The sequence below is a fragment of the Dermacentor silvarum genome, chromosome 9 (assembly GCF_013339745.2).
Source record: "Dermacentor silvarum isolate Dsil-2018 chromosome 9, BIME_Dsil_1.4, whole genome shotgun sequence".
NCBI lineage: Eukaryota > Metazoa > Arthropoda > Arachnida > Ixodida > Ixodidae > Dermacentor > Dermacentor silvarum.
In genome coordinates, this window is record NC_051162.1 from 85,547,955 (window position 1) to 85,565,939 (window position 17,985).

Below are 17,985 nucleotides of genomic sequence, written 5' to 3' on the forward strand. Positions count from 1 at the left end.
AAATAAGGCGACCCGACGTTAATGTCGCCCAATAAATGAACTGAATAGTTGCGACTCTGAGCATTATAGGGTGCTATGCTGGTGTACTGGGTGATCTAAAGGTACAAATTTCCAGGTTAGCATAAATTTATAAGCAGCGTTGAACAAGTTTTTCTTCAAATACTGTAACCAATTGTGGACAATTTTTGTAGAATGTCTAAAGAGCAAATGTGGCTAGAAGGTTTGAAATAATTGTCAAAGTAATGATGAGGCCTTAAAGACTGTTTGTAGAATGCTGGTAGGATCTTGACAAAGTCTACAAACATCCTTCAATTCAATGTAGGCGGCTTATTGTTGGCACAATGTTACTAGGGTGTCTAAAGACAGCGTCAGTAAATTGTTAATAGGACGTTTACAGAGAGCCTATGAACATGCTTCATTTAATGAACGTTAATAGGTTTAAAGAAACGTGTTTTTAGACAGTTAGCAGGAAATTTACAGGCAGCCTATGAACATGCCTAAATATAATTAACGTTCATTGGAGGTCTAAAGAAACCTGTTTCTAGAAAGCTAATAGGAAGTTTACGAACAGCCTATGAACATGCTTCTATTTAATGTAGGTGGCCAATTGTTTCTAGGGTGTTACTAGAGAGTTGCTATGACGCTTCAACACCGTTGGAAGTATTTCTATTAACTGCTGGTAGGTTCCAGTAACAATAGTCTAAAGACGGTATAAAAAAATGTTGCTAGAAATTTTTATAAAGAAAGCGAGTAAAGACGTTGGAAAATGAAATACGATGTCCACGAGCTCCTTTTTTTCCACGAATCACCCGTTTGGGTACTTGAAAATAGAAATAAACTAGACCATAGTTACTAAATACGCATATCTAAAGACAACTGAATAAAAAAACACGCTTTGTATAAATCTTTCCTATGAGCCCATTATTATGGAAAAAATATTATTTACTTTCTTTGTATTCCTAAAGTTGCCTTTCGTGCTGCGATGCAATTGGAAGCTGAAAAAAAATGTTAACACGCTTTTCTGAAACCATTATGAGAAATAAAAGAACACTGCGACTGCCACTTATTTGTAATACATCTTGGAAATTTAACGTTAATGTTATGGTAACGTAATTCCGGTAACTAATGAGACGAATTATTCTGATAATCAAGGTAGCACTGTTTCGAGAAACGAAAGTAGCCAAATGAAAAGACCGAACACGTGAGCGAAGCTTTTACCATTGTGCAAACTGGATGTGAAATGTAATGCATAAGAGAGGACGGCACCTATATTATGGAAATAATTTGGCAGATTCAACTGAGACATCTACGTAATGCGGAACATTGCGCGAATCGTTGCAGCAGAGACGCCGACGTGCATCGAGCTGTTGTCCCAGAGGCCCGAGGCGTGCTTTGTCGTTTTCTTATTGCCTATACTTTTGAGGCGTCGACGAACGAACGAACGAACGAACGAACGAACGAACGAACGAACGAACGAACGAACGAACCAACGTTTTGTCGGGCCATCCACTATCATTTATACATTCATGAACTGGAACATTTGCATAGCTAAGCGCTCGATCAGGCTGAGCGTTTGGCAACAGAAGTCTTACCTAGCGACACTCGTTCGCATCTGTTGCTTCAGGTAATAAGATTGGGGTGAAAATGGCGCGTCGGAAAAAGAAACGCTCGCAGAACCCTTCGCACGTGCGCAATGAACCTACACTCAACGCCCTTGGCTGAGTCCCCTCCGTCCGACCCCTCGTGGATCTCAGCTACTTCGCATCCTGGACTGCAGATGGCGGTAGTTGTCTGTCTGCTCATTGAACCCCGTAAACGGCGAGATACCTCGATAGATCCCAAAAAGTGGCGTGACTCAGAGAACGCTTCGCAATAATATGACGACTGATTTGATGTGACTTCTAGCAGTGTCGTATAGCTCATACGCCGTTTAGAGTGACTGAAAGTTGCGCACGTTGGTACGTATGCACATTACACAAAATACAGGCGTGCAAACGCGACCACAAGGAGGAACAAAAATGACAACAGTTCGTGTTTGCAGGCTTTCCTTTCCGTGCCATGAATTCCTACGTCTTAAGTTGGAAAAGAACCGATGGTGTTAGAATACAAACATTACAAGCTGTCTAAAAATGAAAAGAAAGAAAGACAAAGAGAAGAAATTTATTGAAGATCTTGAAATTGAAGGAAACTGAACCACTTACGCGCATTGTATAAATCCATAAAATAGAAAATTGTTAGTAATTATCTCGAAATCTATAGTTATTACAAATGCATTACGCTTTGCGCACACTTCACCTGTACCATGGCGCCGATTTCTCCGACGTGTAAAATTCTACCTGCAATAAGTTTGTGCACGGCAGCGAGCGACATCGAATACAACGTCTGTCGGGTTCTTTCGAGCACTGGCAGAACTAGTTTACTGCATAAAAACAGATTTATTCTAGTCAATTTAAACTTTGCATGCGCGTCAGTGATGATGTGCCTCTCTTTTCCACCAAATGTGAGCTCAGTGTGAGGCATAGACCCCCGGGGCAGCGGCCAACATTCCACAATGATCCTAAAGTAAACTTACCTTCGTTTTGAGCATACAAGTACCTAATCAACTGGAAAGGTAGGAACTCACAGCACGCCCGCTACTTCCCGCCTGCATTTCGAGGAAGACAAAAAAAAAGAAGTTGTATGCGCTCCGTATACCACATGAGAATTGGGAGAAAATCTAAATATAATAACTGTCTGGAAATCCCACAAGTAGACCAGATCTTTGACCACGGTAGCATAGTGGCGTGATGCCGAGCTCGAGGTAACGGGTTCAATCCCGCCCAAGGCGGCTGCATTTCGAGCGGCTGTATTGAAAAAATTCCGGCAGAAACCATCTCCCGATGACCGTCGACGTAAATACGATTACCGTTCAAGAAATGTCCCACCGTATCACTGCAGCTACCTTTAATAGAATCTGTGGGGGACATTCTGAAATGTCCATTGCTTGGGCTATATGAGACGTGCATTGCCTCCGGGATCGGCCAACTTTGCTATGAAACTCTCTCGCTAGGCCCGGCCATGACCATGACGGCATGACGGCGACGCAGTGACGACGATGGAATGACGTCCGTGGAACGACGATGACGTCTTTACAACAGTGACGTAATCACCATTGAATGACGACCACGTGATTACGATGAAATGACGAAGGGATGACGTCGATGGATCGAGAAAGACGATGCGACGTCGACGGCATGACGACAATGAAATTACGTTTATGGAATGATTCAGGTCTTAACCCGACAGCGTGACCATGACAGCATTACGACAGAGAGATGACGAGGACTGCATAACGACAATGGCGTGACAATGGTGGCAGGAGGAAGTTGAAATGACGGCGGTGCAAAGACCACGACGGCGTCGTGTCCACGAGTTCGTACCTATTTTCCCAAGGTGGTAAACAAGTTGGGTCACTGAGTATCGATCGATCGATAGATAGATAGATAGATAAAAAGTGATTGAAGAAGGCAAAGAAAGCTAATCGCATTAAAAACGATCTTGTATTTAGATTTAGGTGCACGTTAAAGAAGCGCAGGTGGTCAAAATTATTCTCGAGCCCCCGGGGACACTACGACATGCATCATTATCAGCTCGCAGTTGTAGTTGGTAAAAGACAAGAATTTAATTTAATTTACATCATTTAACATTTCATGCATTTATAGAAAATGTCACTTAGTGCAGAATTCTGTTTCTCCAAAGTAAAAATTGCGCGCTGGGCTCGTAAGCTACCTGGAACGCTTGCATAAGTAATTTTATACAAAGGAAATATTTCTTGCACCAACAATTTAAGCTTTGACTATGTATATAACCCATGTCCCGCTACCCCCTCCGCATGGAAATACAATCTCGGTGACACTTTTCGTTATGTCCGAATACCGGGCAAATAAAATAGGCGGTTCATATAACATCTCTTACACAGGAAAAAAAAAGCCAGTGTTCATCTTTCATCTGTAGCGTGCCAAATTTGGATACAGACTTTTCTCATTCATTTAATTTAACCCATAACACGTTCTGCATCATCTATAAAGCTGCTGCCACATTGGGTTCTTCCAAGACATCATGGGGACTTCTTACGCGCTTAAACAGGCAGAAAACGAAAGTTAGCAATGTTCATTTAACCCATAATTAACCTTCTATGCGCCGCCCAAAGTCATTAAAATTACCTCCTTACCCCAAAATTTAATCATGGCGTCTAAATAACATCTCTCGGGATTCAAATTAAACAAGCATCTAATGTTCCCGAGCGCGTGTAGTCGTACTGACATCTTCGTTTTAAAACGGGCGCAACCTTGCAGATTACTTAAAGATATCGACACATATTTTAACAGCGGAGCTCTTTAAGCTGAACGTAAGTCCATAACGTGCGAACAGAAAATGTGGGCCGATCTTGGCACTAGTACAGAAAGGGTCCAAGCGCAGTGGCACATACCCCTGTGAACTAGCGAAGCTGAGCCTGGCTAAGTCTAGCTAAGCATGGCTGGAACTACTTAAGCTTAGTCAGTCATCGATAGCCAATCGGTAGCCAATCAATAACTAATCGATAATCGTTGAACAATCAATAAATTCCGCAAAATGCTGGGGATGACTTCGTAGTGCTTAACCTAGTCCAAATACGTGGCCAACACCTTGCGATAGCCAATCGATAGCCACTCAATAGCTAATCGATCAATAATCAACAAATTCCGAGAAATGGTGGGGATGACTTGGTAGTGCTTAGCCTAGCCCAAAATCCAGGACTAGCTAGGTGCCCATCAGCTCCGCTGTCTCTTTAGCATTGCACCTCCAGTGCAAGCTACGCGATTTGTTTTGTCACGTGTTAGTGCACTAGCAGTTAGCAGGTGTAAGTTCTTTGCGAACTGTTAAGTAAGGTGTTTGCAATCTGTTAAGTAAGGCCTTTGTGAGCTTGCCTCAATGGGGCCATATGGTCTAGAGCGAAGTAACTGACAAATGAGAGGCAGGGGGGTTAATAATGTGGGCTAAAATGTGTCTTTATTTAGGAGCTGCTGGGCCCCGCCTTCCAGTACTATCAGAAAACAATCTCTGTAGTAGTAACCAATATGCCCGCAACGAACGGGGGTGTTCTTTGCGCGTTGGCTGGAGTTCCAACCATTGCTCTACGGCAATCCGATCTGACAACGAGAATGCTTCTTTTTTTTGCTTACGTTAGCTCTTTTTTTTCCATCCAGCAGCAGTTATCAGCCCCTCCCCCTTCCTCCAACTCGTCGTGCTACCCTTTAATAGGGTAGCACGACGCACTCACAGAGCGGTCCAACTATTTGTCAAGCCTGACATACCGTAATTCAACGTTTTTATGGCGCAAACTTCATAACTGACTTGCCGAGCACGACAGATGGGAAAAAAAGGTAAACAAGCTTTAGGACGTCCTGTTGTTTTTTCAAGCGATCGCATGAAATGCAACCTCAGCGGTTATTGGTTGGAGACCTGTGAGGGCCTTGTTTAAATTTGAGGTGACATACCACAATCCTAGGAGGTGACAATAACAATATAAAAAGTACGTAAAGGTGGGTGAATATCAACCTTTTGGAATACAAATCGAATACGAATCCTAAGCATCGAATATCAGATAAATTTTCAAATAGTCAGCTGAGGACGCATAAACCCACAACAGGAATATTTATTTCTGTATAGTCAAGTACCACGCCTGTGGTACCTGACTGATACATAAGTGACTAATGACAAATTTCATAAGTGACCAATGCATAAAACACAGCTAAATTTCAGGAAGAAAGGACCCATTTTAGAATCAAGATCACAAATTGTACTTAGGATAACCACATAAATTGCCGCACAAGTTTAGAGCCTGGTTACAAACAAGCTTTTCAAGAAAGAATGGCTGCAGTATGACTAGCTTTCCAAAAATTCTAGATAAATGGTTCCGAAAAAAAAAACTTCAGAAGGTGTGCACGAAAAAGCTCGAAAAAAACGGTCCGTTGCGAGGAGAGCTACACTTGTTATAGCGTAATATTTAGAACAGCTGAATGACAGACTACAAGCAAGAATGACAGGCTTAATGTAATCTAGCAGCGCGAAACCAAAAAATGTCACAGTTTCGCCCTAAGGGCGAAGCAATGAATGCGATAGCAACACAGCAATGTCATACGAAGTAAGGTGAGCGGCTTTGGTAGCAACAACACGCAGAACTGTTGTCGACGCCATCGGCGTTTTGCCCGCGTTCGCTCAAAATGCGTGCGGCGTTGGTGACTGTTGCCGGAGCCTCTGATATAAATAGGCACTGCGTGCCGCAGCTAAACGTCGCCTCCCTTCCCTCCCCCTCCCCCACGGCCTCTCGCTCGTTGGAAGAAGGCGCGTTTGCTCTACATACATGGTGATTGTGAAGGAGAACAGAGACGCCTACTTCTGCAGCCCTTAAGCGAGCACGGCGCAGAACGCGCGTTTGTTCTCCGCCGTGCGTTCACTCCCCGTGAAAGACGCGCCCCTCGCGCCCTTTCACTCGCACATACAGCGTTCGGCGCGCGGCTCCGCATCGGCTGCAGCTGGACGGCAGCACGCAGCTACCGACTGGGACGAGCGACGTCCCCGGCCTGCAGCTCCTGCGGGGAGCCGGAGACGATCGAACATCTCCTGCTGGCCTGCCCGGCGTACCTCCAGCAGCGGGGCCCACTCCTGCAGGAGTTCCGCCGCCTGGGCCTCCCCTGTGGCAAGGAGGAAGATCTCCTCTTCCCCGGCCGACACCACCTTTCTGCACTTCGAGGCGTCGTGGAGTTCCTTGACTCGTCAGGGCTCTCCGCACGCCTCTAAGGACATTTCTACAAGCGGGAAGGCCTCACGGCCTCCCACTCCACCCCGGGCCTGACCGGCCTGGCACAACACCCCTGCAGACTCTGCAGCACACCAAGGCCTTCCATCTCGGCCTGATACGTGCCGCCTATGCCTGCCGGTTTTGCTTCGCCCAGCCATGGCGTCTCCACTCTATCCCTTCTTTCGCTCCCACTTACCCCTCCCCGTTGGCGCTGAGCCGTGCTCCCTCAAGGGCTGCAGAAGATAGCGCCAACCTTTCCCTTTCCCTCAAGAACCACTTACCGGCGACGATTTCTTCTCCAAATGACGTCATACGGAACCTCACGGCAACGGCGACGGCGACGGCGACGGCGACGCCGACGGCAGAAATCTGCTTTTGAGTGTCCATATAATTGCTATCGCAATAAAATAAAGTTTGGATTACTCTTTTTTTCCGGTAGTGCTTCCTAAACATTGCCGTTGTCACACTTTTAACAATTTGCGACGCTTTGTGTGGAAGGTGGGCAACAGTAAACATAGGTTAACATTCTATTCTGGCGAAAATCTTTGCCTAGCTTGAAATAATCGAAAATACCAAATCTTTCATTTTCGAATAGGATTATAAATATACACCGTCCCAAAATCAACTTACAGCGTATTCAAAGCTACGAGGCACGTGAGCCCGCGTGAGACACTCAGTGGAGCCCATGTGTAGACTGTGTAAGTCCACTGCGCATCGCTCCGCGCCTGTGCTGTGCTGCTTTCTTTGAGGAAACCGAAGAAGATCACGTGGAAGAAATAGATGTGCCTGCCCAACCGCAATAGTGTTGTCACGAAGGACTTGCACAAATAATTTGCGCATATGAAGCATCGTTCGCCGACGCTTTAAGCTTGATAATGCCGGTGGAGGCATTTTCCACCTGCTGAGATCCTGCGCGCTGCGGGAATCGGTGCAAACGACGTTTTCAAGTCCACTTCCACTTCCCTTGAAGCTTGTGTTCACTTCAGGGAAACACTTTACACACACTCAGACCATGCCTCATCAGCAAAGCAGTATTAAACCTGTCGGACGGAACGCCATAAAAAAATCGCAGTTTCGCCCGAAAGGTGAAGCATCGATTGCGATAGCAAATTAGTAGAGAGCTATACGAAGCAAGGATCGTAGTTCATTGAGCCGTATACAGTTGTAAACATTCGCTTACTAACTGAATAGAAGAGAACGGCACGTGTCGTGTGCGCACAGGTAAACATGAACACATCTCGCTCGATGACCCGGAAACTCGCTGTGAAAACGCCCGAGTGAGAAAGCGTGCCAGCAGTAGGGGGCAAATTGACCTGCGCGCTGTCTCGTCTCGCTTCAACGCGAACTAAACGTCGAAAGCACAGCGCATACGAAGCTACCGGCACTCGGCGCATGCACTTTGTCCCCATCGCTGATCGCTTTGAAGATGAGGCCCGCGCGGGATCGCTTTCAAGATACGGCGCCCGCGCTGCCGCACTGTGAGCAGCAACCGGCGGAGCGAACGCACCACCCCCCTCCCTCTCCGTCGCCTCGCCACCGTGCCTCGCGCGCGAAAGACCGCGCGCTTCCGGCCTGCCTTCCTCCCTCGCGTGCCTTCCATTGAGCCGCGATTTCCGGCTCACCCTCATACGCTTGCCCTCGTACACACAGCGTACGGCACGCGGTGATGGTCGCCATTGGACTTTATACGGAAGCTCACGGCGGCGACGACGACGCCGATGGCAAAAATGCGCTTGGAGTGTCCATATAGTTGCTATCGCAATAAAAATGAACTCAAGATAGCTATTAGACACTTTACCAAAGGCTTTGTAACCAAAAGGGCTGCCCAGCTGATCGGTGAGATGGGCAGCCAAGCGATTGAAATCCGCTGGTTTCGTACACACATGGGGTCTGTCGATCCATCTCGGTAGAATTTAAACGAGATGGCTAACGCAGCTGCACGAGGACTTACTATCCGCGCAGAACGCGATGAGGACCACAATAATATGCAGAAGGAGAACAGGGACTGATTACTTACATATAATGAAGTCCCGAAGCATTACTACATCAATAGAAGGGAATTACCAGTGCCACGCGCTAAGCTCAATAGAGCTCAAGTGGTGACTCTGAGATTGTTACAGACAAGAACTTATCCGAGTCCAAACTTTATTAACAAGCTATATCCAGAAAGAGAGGTACCAATCAATTGCGAGAAGTGTAATGGCATCATTACTCTGGATCATATGCTTTGGCAATGCCCTGTGGCTTTCACAGACTGCGACTAGGAAAGAGACTGGAGGCGGCGAGTGTTTCACAGTGGAGTTCTTTTAGATCAAGTACAGGCCGTCCAGAAGGCCCACGACACGGCGGTAAGGTTAAACCTTACTGTCCCGACGTGGGAGCCGCCTGCGTCATCCTAAGGGTTGATCTTCAGGACATGAATAAGGTTTATCATACCATAGTGCTCGAATGACCCATTGAGCAAAATGCAGCTCCACTAACGTGAAACCTGGGGAGGTGCGAAGCATGCAGTGATGCATTGCTAATGAGTTCATACTGCCTTAAGCAATGGCTCATAACCCCGTAATCGCGGTCTCCCCATTACGACGACAGAAGAGAACTGAAATTCTATGCTGGAATGATCAGTGGCAACACAGCCAGCTGTGGAAGACAACGACGACGACGCGGGAGCAGTGGTACGAGCGCGTGCCGAGAGCGAGCACGAACCACTTGCTTCACCTGCAGCCAGGAAGACGATGCGACCACGAACGTGAGAGTAGTGGCACGAGCGGGTGCCGAGCGCAAGCACGAGCCGCTTGCTTACCGTGATTACTACGACGACAACGATTACGACAGGAGACGCGGACAGCCCGGGCGCATAAGGTGCTTTGCACCTAAAAATCACCAGCCCTTCCCCTGTCGAGATAATGGGGGTAAGCGAAGCTTGTCGTGTGTGTACCTAACCTACTACTTTCACGTAGTTACGAGGCGTGCACCACCGTTGTCGGGTTCTTGGAGGGCAAGACGACGCTGTCGCAGGCGTTCTGCTTCGTTTGTCCTAAACTCAGGGTCGGCGGCGCTTCGCTGACATTTGGCCTCAACATCGCGCTCCCGCAACTCGGGGTCCGCGGCTCTTCGGTGACGTTTCGCCTGGGCTTCGGAAGCCCTCACGCTAGAATCGGCACGTCGACCACGAGCCCTTTCCCGCGAGTTCGCGGCGCTGTTCAAACGCAGCCTGCTCCTCGGCGGAAGGCACCACGCTGGGCCTTCCCATCCGGGCGCCGAGACTGATCTGAGGCGAGGGAAGCCCGGTGGAGCGCGCGCCAACCCACTTTCCTTCCCTTTCCCTCCCTGCGACACACCAAACGGCCCTGATTGGTCACGCACATCACGTGATCCAGCGCCGGCTCACTTTCCCCGCACCTGCTCTATTCTGGGAGCAGCCGAGTTGTTTAGCGTGACACCACCACCGCCAACACCTGTGAGGCTATTCAAGCTTCGCTTGAAAAACTACGAGTTGCCCTAACAAACACGTTCAAGGTACATTTCTTAAGTGTCAGGGCTGCTTTCATAATGCTTGGTACACATTGTTACAATGAATAGCAGCCGTAATATGTCTTCTCGTATCAGGTGTTCTTGAGTAGCGCGTTGCATTTCTGGTTTTCTTTGAATGCGTAAGCATTCTTTGGTGAGCTCCCCAGCCCTGTCATGCGAAAAGTGTAATGCCTTGTATCTGCACAAAAATGCTTAATTTGCAAAGTTAAGACTTTTAATCGTTATGATAGTGTAAATGTAGATGATTGGTAGTGATTAAGCGATATGGAACAATTTGAAGCAAGAAATAAAATAAAATGAGAATGGCCCATAGAGATACATAGGTTTCTTAGAAAATACACGGGGCACCTTATAGTAGGGGTGGGCCAAGGGAAGTTTAGGTGTGGGGAAACTTGAAATTTGGGGGCACACCAACTTAAATTTGTGGGTGCGCCAACTTGAAATATGGAGTGGGCTAAGTTAGGGGGTGGGCCAGCATAAAATTTTGGGGTGGGACAACTTAAAATTTGAAACGTGGGCCAAGTGAAATTTGGTAGTACGCCTAGTTGACATCGCTCGGTTATGAAATTTCCTAGGAGGAGGAGGAAATAAACTTTATTGAAGACAAGGGGAGGGGGAGGGATGAGCCGAGATCAGGCAGAGGGGGCTAGAGTGGCGTCCCGCTGGCCGCGTCCTTTGCCACCCAGTCCGCCAGCCCAGCTTGGGTTTGAGGGTTAGTAGACTTTAGTATGGAGTCCCACGCCTCCTGTGAGGGAGCTTGCCGCAGGAGATTTCTTGGGGGAGGATTATTTCTGCAACCCCCATAGAATATGATGCTGATCGGCTGGATCTGTGTCGAATTATTCACATTTTGAATTATAGTCGCTTTTGGATAGATAAGAGAGCATTTTGGGGATGAAATTTCCTAAGTTAATGAAAATGATCCCATATTGACATCTGTTGGCAAAGTATGACCCCACTAAGATTGCGCACTTGCATGATACGAAGCAGTCAATTCAAAATGACGTGTTTTGCCCCGTATCTGATTCTACTCCACTTTACCATATGGTACTCATGGATCACAGCGGATTTTATTTTTAAGGCGCTACCTGAAGCAGCTGGACTAATCGCATGTCGCTCTTTGCATACCCATCCTCTAGAACCTTAAGGCAGTTCTCAGCAGGTGTGGGATCAATTCAGTTTACACACACATTTAATCAAAAAGGTTTGTGATAGAAAAGAAAGGAAATAAACTGCAGGACCCTATATGCAGTGGAAGGAAGTTTTCCACATCCACTTTTAAAACGGTAGGATTTTTGAACAAGTGCACAATCCCTTTATGACAATCATATGAGGCAAATAATTTCTAGACACACCCTATGCTCTAGCTATGTTTGCTCTTCCGGCAAAAAACACATATTATTCACATAAACACAAAAGCAATTCAATTACAACGTATAGCAAGTCAATGTTTGAGTTATGCGGGAAACAATTTAGTGATAATATTACCGCAGTTACAGCGCAAAATATATCTCTTATTTCCCTAGGAGGATGATTTGTCGATTCTCTTGAGTGATGTGAGCATTTCGGGCAGCAGCCGCCTCTTAAATTTCCCGAAGCTTGTCTTTGGAATACAATCTGCGAAGAATACTCCCCCATGCAGATGCTTGTATGGTGCCAGCCGCTCTGCGTTGAAAAAAAAATCAAGAACACTACTAAATTCCACACACTGTGAAGTGCCGAAGTAAAAAAAAAAGCTTTTGTACATTAGTTTCGCACCATTCACTAAATTACTTCACAATACAGTCCACGCTATTGGCGCTATGCAATGAAAATAGCTTTATCTCCATGTGTCTTTTCGGACTGTCTGTCGTAATGGCCACAGTGTAGCAGCTTCTCGTTAAGTGTATCCATGGTGTACTTGGATTCTCATACTTGCCTGAAGAACTGAACGATTCACTTATACTTGTAAAACAGCGCTGAAAAGTTGAAACACAGGGACGAGAACAGTACTTCGTCGCCTGCGTTTAAAAATTGCATTCCTGCTTTACAAATACAAGTACGTTATTCCAACTAGCCCCAACGCAAGCGTTATTGAATGACTCAGTCGTTTATATTGTAGAACATGCCCTTCATGTTTATTTTAAGGCAGATGTCTATTCGTTGCAGCGACAGCGTGCAGCCCTCTATACACTTCTCCTAAACGCGGAGTAATAGGTCGTAAAGGCTGCTTGTAGGAAAAGCCTACAAGCAGAATTTCCCTCGCATGAAACAAGTTCGTGTGCAGACTCTCTGTGAAGCGTAGTGTCGCGGAAGTGGAGATTAGCGCGTTCTACCTTTTCACGACTCCATCCCTAGAATGATACATAGTGAATAGAGAACAATAAACAACGCGATGGAACGAAAAATGTTAGGCCTAACGTTAAGCAAACGCAGATAGCCGACATTCTAATTGACAATAAAAGAAAAAAACTGGAGCTGGACAGGCTATGTAATGCGTAGGATGGATAACCGATGGGCCATTAGTGTTACAGAATTGATACCAAGAGAAGGGAAGCGCAGTCGAGGACGTTAGAAACTAGGTGGGGTGATGAAGTTAGGAAATTTGCAGGCGCAAGTTGGAATCAGCTAGCGCAAGACAGGGGTAACTGGAGATCGCAGGGAGAGGCATTCGTCCTGTAGTGGACTAAATATAGGTTGATGATCGATAAAACACAGCGAAAATTTGTAGCAGCCTCTCAGAGAAAATGCGAAATAAAAATTCAATATTAGTCTGTATTGATCTTTGTACTGAATGACTTGCTTGATTGTTACCCATCGTCTCAGGAAATCACAGCCCTTTACTAAGCTGCCCAGCAATGCATGCTGGGAATAAGAAGCAGCAAGACCCCAGCAGCAGCCACCCAAACTATTTCATATTTTATATTTCGCTTGTCCAATTTTCTTTCGTTTTGCTTAGCTGTGGACACTGTAAACGTGTAACCATTTCGCATTGTACTTTGCACGCAGGTAGAGGTATAGAAAGAGCCACCATAGTCTTGTGGGAAAAGGACCGCCTTAACAAGGTGACGTCAATGGGGGTAGGGGTCCGCCCAAGGGCTTATGTCAAATAGTCACTTCACTCACTACGGAGCTTCGCGCATGAAAGTTTTATAGTGAGCTGCACTTTGCCCAATCTCCTGTCCCGTTTAGATAAAAAGCGGAACAACATTTAGATAAAAAACGGAAGAAATTTCAACAAATCGCCTAATTTGTCTAATGAAAACGTCTAAATCGTCTAATCAAAACGCATTTTCAACAGACCGTCGTCAGTTCGTCTATGCTAATAGATATTCATCATCGATTACACAAGTCTTATCCGGTGCCCCCCAGGGCACGGTCCTCGGGCCACTTCTGCTTTTGATATATATTAACGACTTACCCCTTCATGTGTCATCGAAAATGCACCTCTTCGCCGATGATTGTATTCTATACCACCGAATAACAGACTCGTCCGATATTTCTATCCTCAAGAAAGATCTTCAACCTATAGAATAGTGGTGTAAAATTTGGATGATGTCTCTCAACGCTAATAAAACTGTACTAATTTGATTTTACCGTCGTCACAACTTTTCAACTCCTGAATACACCATTAACAACTGTTCTATAAATCTCGGTGGCTCGTTCAAATACCTCGGTGTTCATATCTCTCATGACCTAATATGGGCCAATCATGTTAATAAAATTACTAATTCTGCAAACCGTGTCTTGGGCTACAGCCGTTGCAATCTCTCCCTTTGACCCACCGTGGTTGCTTAGTGGCTATGGTGTTGGGCTGCTAAGCACGAGGTCGCGGGATTGAATCCCGGCCACGGCGGCCCCGTTTCTATGTGGGCGAAATGCGAAAACACCCGTGGACTTAGATTCAGGTGCACGTTAAAGAACCCCAGGTGGTCCAAATTATTCCGGAGTCCCCCACTACGGCGTGCATCATAATCAGGTCGTGGTTTTGGCACGTCAAATCCCATAGTTTAATTTCTCCCTTGTACCTTCCTCTGTTAAGCTCTTGGCATGCAACAGACTCGTCCGTCCAAAACTTGAGTATGCAAGTGCAATATATTACCCTTTCCAATTAAACCTAATTACGACACACGAAGCAGTCCAGAGCCAAGGTACTAGATTCATCTTGAGTGATTATTCCTACAACTCTAGCATCACAGTGCTGAAATCACAATTTGATCTACCCGCCCTGGCTTATCGCCGCAGAAATTCTTGACTAAATCTTTATCACAAGTTCTTTCACTGTTTGCCGCCTAAAAAGGAGCTCATCGTTGCCGTCCATCGCATGTCACGCAACGCCCATCCAAACGCCGTCATCCTTCCACGTGCTCACACCGCAACATTTCATCTATCATTCCTTATTCGTACTGCGCGTGACTGGAATCGCCTTCCCGGTCATATCGTTACGATCACCGACCCTGCAGAATTCAAATCCGCCGTCGAATAAATCCCACGAATCGATGCTAATCCATAGGATTATCGTGTATACGGCTGCGCACCATTATTATTTTATTTATTTATGCCTTGTATTCACTGAGTTGTATTCTTTTGACCTGTATTCACCCATTTTTACTGTAATTATGTTGTATTCCCTGTACCCACCCCTAATGTAATGTCACTCACGGGACCCTTGAGGTGTAATAAATAACAAAAAAGTGGTCGCAGTTTCACCTGAAAGGCGAAGCATCAATTGCGATAGCAAATTTGTAGAGAGCTATACGGAGTAATGATAGTAGCTTTATCAGCTGTATAAACTTGGACATGCAGCAGCACCGGCAACACGCAGAACTGTTGTCGACGCCGTCGGCGTTTTGCCCGCGTTCGCTCAAAATGCGTGCGGCGTTGCCGACTGTTGCAGGAGCCTCTGATATAAATAGGCACTTGGTGCCACAGCTAAACGTCACCTCCCTTCCCTCCCCCTCCCCCCGCCCCACCGCCTTTCGCGCGTCGGAGGAAGGCGCGTTTGCTCTACATATATGGTGATTGTAAAGGAGGAAAGAGACGCCTACTTCTGCAGCCCTTAAGGAAGCACGGCGCAGAACGCGCGTTTGTTCTCCGCCGTGGGTTCACTCCCCGTGAAATAGCGCGTCCCTCGCGCCCTTTCACTCGCACATACAGCGTTCGGCGGCGCGCGGCGACGATTTCATCTCCATTGACGTCATACGGAACCTCACGGCAACGGCAACGGCGACGGCGACGACGACGGTGACGGCAAAAATCTGCTTTGGAGTGTCCATATAATTGCTATCGCAATAAAAATTATTCGCAGCAAAACGAAAGTTCGACATTCGAAGTAAGCTGTTTCTCCTTGTACCCACCAGCCACGAATGCTTTTATATCCTCGGCCAGCCTCTCGTCCCCGACAACACCCTCTTTGAGAACGATGATAGCAGCCGGGTCGTCATCGGTGTCTTCCCTCGGAACTGGTAGCACGGCTGCCTCGGCGATGGCCCAGTGGGCGTAGAGGCAATGCTCCGTTTCGGCCGGATTCATGTGCTTCGACATGCGGAACATGGTGTCCTTCAGCCGCCCAGCGAGGAACAGCCTACCGTCATTGTTGTAATAGCCGAGGTCGCCTGAGTTAGCAATCAGAGTGCAAGCTTAGTCATCGATGCCTCCTGACCGTACTTTTAATGCAACGCGGACAGAAATGCTCGATTAATTTTGATTTGTTCAAAATGTGCTTTTTTTCAGGACTCTAAATTCTATTGGTTGAAAATGCTTTTTCGTTGTTAGAGAATTATCCCTGGTAAATATGCTTCTTAAAGAACAGAGTGAAAAACTTTAACTTTATTTAGATTGGTGGTGAATTATTTTTCAGAATTCTGTTTGAATTATATTGGCAGAAAAAGGTTAGCCGTTACCGTAGCTAACTGATGGATAAAAATTGTGCACTAAAAATAAGGCACCAATGACTTGTGATGTGATTACGTCAGTTTGTCTACTTTGTAACCAATTCTTGCGGGACAAAACATCAAACGCTTTTACGGTTAATCCCTGCTTCCGTAAAAATAAACACACTCGTCCTCTATCTTTTCGTAGTCTTGCATTATTGCAGAAAATTAAACTAGTTTTGAGAGCACGCTGGTTAAGTCCAAGTCACGGGATTATGGTGAGATCATTTTCTTTATTTGAAAAATAGTCTAACATTACTCGCAATCACTTTCCTTGCAAACAACAGTGGCATTGGCCAAAGCTCAAAAGCTATTTGAAGATTGTGTCGTCCAAACAGAACTTCCGCGGAACACGATGCTGTGAACATGAGTAACGTAGATTTATAGAATGGCTGCCTCAAGGTCCAAACTGTAGTATTTGACTTTGTTTCACAAACGGGCGCCTTTGTATTCTTCATGGACATAAACAAGAGACTGTTTTTAAAATAACTAGTGTTCAACTGCCCAACACCTTATGAATGACAAGATTTTCATGACTTTACGAAAACGTCGACATTTTTTGTCATAAATGTGACCGGTGCGTTACGTTTGCCTTCAGCCGCTACGAATTTGGCTCTGCGTTTTATACTTGGGTCAAGCGGGAATATGCGTGCCGCAACTTCAGAAAGCAGAGGAAGCAGTTTCCTGATGAGTGTGCAAACACTTATGAAAAGGGCTTAATATTTAACATAAGAATGACATAAAATATTTATTTTATTTTACAGAAGCTGCACTTATCGCTTCGTAGTAATTTGAGTGATCACGTAGCCTACCAGTGCGTATCCAGCCTTCACTGTCAATGAAGTCTCTCGTAGCTGTAGCGTTCTTGTAATAACCACGCATGACGTAAGGTGACTGGAAGAGCACTTCGCCGATTTCCATCGCACCCAGAACAGTTTTGTTTTCGGGATTAACGACCTATGTGAAAAAAGAAATAATGCCTTCTTTTGCATCCCGTGGCACACCAACACAAATGTAACAATAGGTAAATGAAAATAAATACATTCGGAAGGAAGCCCGCTAGTACTAAAGTTTGCTGGTCTTATGTTTTTCAGTAAATGCAAATCTCAGGGTGCTTGGGGAAGATCTTTCTATCCGTTGGCTCACTGATGTAGCGCCGGTTACTGCTTTTGCATTTATGCAGTGTTCTATGGGAAAATATGGACGAATGCACCTTTGCAAAGTAAGAGTTTAATTTTATTTGAGTGCAAGCAGCACAGGGAAATGAAAACGATCGGGCACTTCTAACTTAAACTGCAACGACAGCACATACATTCTGTACATTGATTGCCGTAATCGCGCCTCTTTTCCTGTGCTCAAAAATATGAATATGCTATTCAGATAACTGTTTGGTCATATTTGTGCTATAGTATTCCGGCCGTAACGCTCTACACAATTGAATGGGATTAAAAAAGATGTTGGACTTCTGATGCTATGTTCTTAATTGTTCTTTCTAATAGACACCTTGATTTTTGTGCCAAAGGCTTCCGTGCAGTGTTTTCACTAAGCAATACCATGTGACCATGTTTTGTATGAAATAAGTTGTCTGCTTTCCGTGCAATTTCAGTTGGTAGAGCACGCTGTTCTGTGTGGTCGTTTTCTTTCCCTGCTTGCTTTAGGCGCATTTTTGTGCCTAATTATCATACATTAATGTGTTTTAGGTGCATTATCATGGCTAAG

At 45.8% G+C, this 17,985-nt stretch overlaps 1 protein-coding gene across 1 annotated transcript; it reads right to left on the minus strand.

Moving 5' to 3' along the window:
* Positions 1-11,876: 11,876 nt before the first annotated feature.
* On the minus strand, positions 11,877-17,206 carry LOC119463703 (uncharacterized). The gene is made up of 3 exons (XM_037724529.2): positions 17,079-17,206; positions 15,691-15,948; positions 11,877-12,019 (listed from the first exon to the last, which is right to left on the minus strand). The coding sequence occupies exons 1-3, from the start codon at positions 17,185-17,187 to the stop codon at positions 11,877-11,879; spliced, it is 510 nt and encodes a 169-aa protein (XP_037580457.1). The 5' UTR covers positions 17,188-17,206.
* Between the last annotated feature and the right edge of the window lie 779 nt (positions 17,207-17,985).